Source organism: Geospiza fortis, unplaced genomic scaffold (assembly GCF_000277835.1).
Source record: "Geospiza fortis unplaced genomic scaffold, GeoFor_1.0 scaffold78, whole genome shotgun sequence".
NCBI lineage: Eukaryota > Metazoa > Chordata > Aves > Passeriformes > Thraupidae > Geospiza > Geospiza fortis.
The window spans coordinates 274,149-277,018 of record NW_005054339.1 but is presented as its reverse complement, the minus strand read 5'-3'; the positions used below and the strand labels follow the sequence as shown (position 1 = coordinate 277,018).

The 2,870-nt window shown below is 55.7% G+C and overlaps 1 protein-coding gene across 3 annotated transcripts in view; it reads left to right on the top strand.

Moving 5' to 3' along the window:
- The window catches only part of IP6K1 (inositol hexakisphosphate kinase 1), a 36,059-nt gene extending 33,189 nt beyond the window's left edge, over positions 1–2,870 (top strand). For 2 of the 3 annotated variants that reach the window (XM_031058215.1, XM_005422404.2), the window contains one exon: positions 726–1,235. In XM_031058215.1, coding sequence (XP_030914075.1) covers positions 726–1,235 — 510 coding nt within the window. Of the gene's footprint in view, positions 1–725 lie in introns of all 3 variants that reach the window. The other variant, XM_005422403.2, reaches the window with a different exon arrangement.

The window sequence follows — 2,870 nt, the reverse complement described above, 5'->3', positions numbered from 1 at the left end:
TTCCTGCTATTTTTGTCTTCATTTCTAAGCCTAAAACAGATGAACCTGCTTTCCCTGAGATAGCCTCAATTGTCTAGAGCTCCTTTGTTCACAGACAGTCAGGGGATTTTCTAATAAAATTATTTTTGTGGCTTAGTGTTCAGCCAGAATCATAATGCCTGGGTATGGAAGTGTCTGACATTTCCTTCTATACTGCATTGTTAAAAAGTTGCTCTGCTGTGCCTGGACCTGTGCACAAGGGTTTGCTGTTGTGCAATAATCGCTCCTTTCCCCACCTGCCGAAGGAACCAGATCTTGTAAACCCAAATCTCTGCCCACAGACTTTGAAGCAATGAGGGCTCCTCATTAATCACTTGCCATGTGATCACTGGCAATAGGTGTCAGCAGCTCCTGCTGCCAGAGGATTGTCTGAGTTGCTGTAAGACTTGGCTTTTTAACTTTTGGGGTCAGTTGTGTCATGCCTTTTTGGGGCACTGGGACTCGTGAGCCCCTTTTGGGTGTCCTGGAAGAGGACTAGTGCTCAGGCATCCTGAGTCAGCCCCTGGGCAGCACCCATGAGCTGCTCTGGGACGCAGGGAATGAGGAGAGCTGTGTCCTGCTCCCACTCAATCATAATGGGGATAGGATGAGTTCCCTCTGCCCTGTCAGTGCAGGACAGCTCAGGGCTCTCTGCGTGGCCTTAGCCCGTTGCTCCCACTTGATGTGCATTTCCTTTGGTGTTCCAGGTCTATCAGCTGGACACGGGGCATTACTTATGCAGGAATAAATACTATGGGCGCGGCCTTTCCATCGAAGGCTTCCGCAACGCCCTCTACCAGTATCTGCACAACGGCATCGAGCTGCGCAAGGACCTCTTTGAGCCTGTCCTGGCCAAACTGCGCAGCCTGAAGGCGGTTCTGGAGAGACAGGCCTCCTACCGCTTCTACTCCAGCTCCCTCCTCATCATCTACGACGGTAAGGACAGCCGTGCTGGGACCCCGCTGGAGCGCCGGCCCGAGGCGCGCCTGAAGCGCGGGGAGGGCTCGGTCCCGGAGAGCCTCCAGGACGGCGGCAGCTCGGAGCCCGGCTCCTCGGCCCAGCCCAAGGTGGACGTGCGCATGATTGACTTTGCTCACAGCACCTTCAAGGGCTTCCGCGACGACCCCACCGTGCACGACGGACCCGACATGGGCTACGTGTTCGGGCTGGAGAGCCTCATCAACATCATGGAACAGATGCGGGAGGAAAACCAGTAGCTCTGGGCTGTGGCCTCTTATTCTTGTCCTGGTGGCAGGAGCAGACAAGACCACCCACTACCACAGGAAAAACACAGACAAATTTGGTTTTAAACAACTGTATTGCTCTGTTGTTTTTTAAATGTACTTGGATAGAAGAGCTGAGGTGAGGCAGGATGGAAGAACTCCTCGTGCTGACCGGATGGTTCTGGCCGCACTTGCTCTGCCTTCTGGAGGAGGCTCTGTAGATGCCTGCTGGGTGTCAGGTGTCCCGGTTCTTCGCTCATCATATGTGCGTTCTGGAGGGAGGACCTGGACCTAGGGAAGAGAAAGCAGGAGAGCCCAGGGCTCTTGACGAGGCTGGAGCTCTGGTGTGAGGAGCCTTCTGGCTCAGGAGCTTCCCCTTTGAATTTCTCCTGAGTTGTTGGAAAGGACGCTTGCCTGACGGTTGGCAGCGTCTGTGAGGCCCCCAGTGAGCAGTCAGGTGCCAGTCCCTGTGTTCGGTGTCGCTGGCTCTGCCCTGGGTTTTGCCAATGGGGCTTTGCTTTTGATGCTGCCTTTTTCTGCTGTTTGGGCACTGTGAGTATCTACCCCAAACACGGAAATGAAATGACCAAATGCAATCCCTGGCAGAGCTGTGGCCCAGAGGGAGTGCCACACACGTGGAGCTGTGCTCGAGCCTGGGTTCTGCTCGCACCCTGATGGCATGGCATGGCATGGGCAGGCACAGGGCTCTGCAGGAGTGACTCTGCCCTGGACCACTGACCTGAAAGCGCTCAGCTCGTGGGCTAGCAATAGTATCTGTAGCAGTTAACATGACCCCAGCTGTGCAGTGGGGCATTTTGGACCATTTCAACCCTTCCCCTCCTGTCAAGTACAGAGTATATCCCTCCAGCACAAAGCTGCCCTCTTCCCCCGGGGACCCTCTGCCCCCAGGCCCTGCTCTCCAACAGGTCTGGAGGTGGTGGCAGGGGAGGCTGAGGCTTAGGGCTCATCCCCATCCCCTCCCTAAGGGTCTCTAGAGGCCAGGTGAGGGGGTGACCTAGCTGAGCAGTGAGAGCCACTGTCTTGACTGTTCAGTACCACTGCCTGACTGTTCAGCTTTGCTTCACAGAGTCAGTGTCTCCCAAAATAAATGTCCCCAGCCTCCTTTGATGAGGAATTAACGTTTGATACTCTGGCCTGGTGGTACCGGACCGAACCCTGCTCCACCTCAGCTCCTGTTTCTGTGCTGGGGCCCTGGCTGCTCCCTCCCGCTCTCACTGACTTGCTCCATGGCATTACCATGACCCTGTGTACCCACAAGGCCAGGGTTGGGGTTTTTTTAATTACTTCAGGGATGCTTGTTTGGGGAATACTCGCATGTCGCATGTGTGCCGACTCCATGTGCGCAGAGGCTGGTCGGACAGCCCCCCTGCCACATCTCAGGCACAGGTGTGTGGCACTGGTGTGGAAGGGGACAGGAGAGCTGCCCCATTTCTCTGCCTGTCTCCTAGCTCCTCAAAAGCCTGCCCAAGTCACTTCCCCTTCCATCCTCTGGAGAAGGACCTTTATCCATGGCACGCTGCCCTGCACTGGGTTACTTCATTGCTCCTGCGGGCCCCTACCTTGCCAGGACTCGCAGGATTTTCAGGGAGCAGGTTTGCAGGAGGCAGC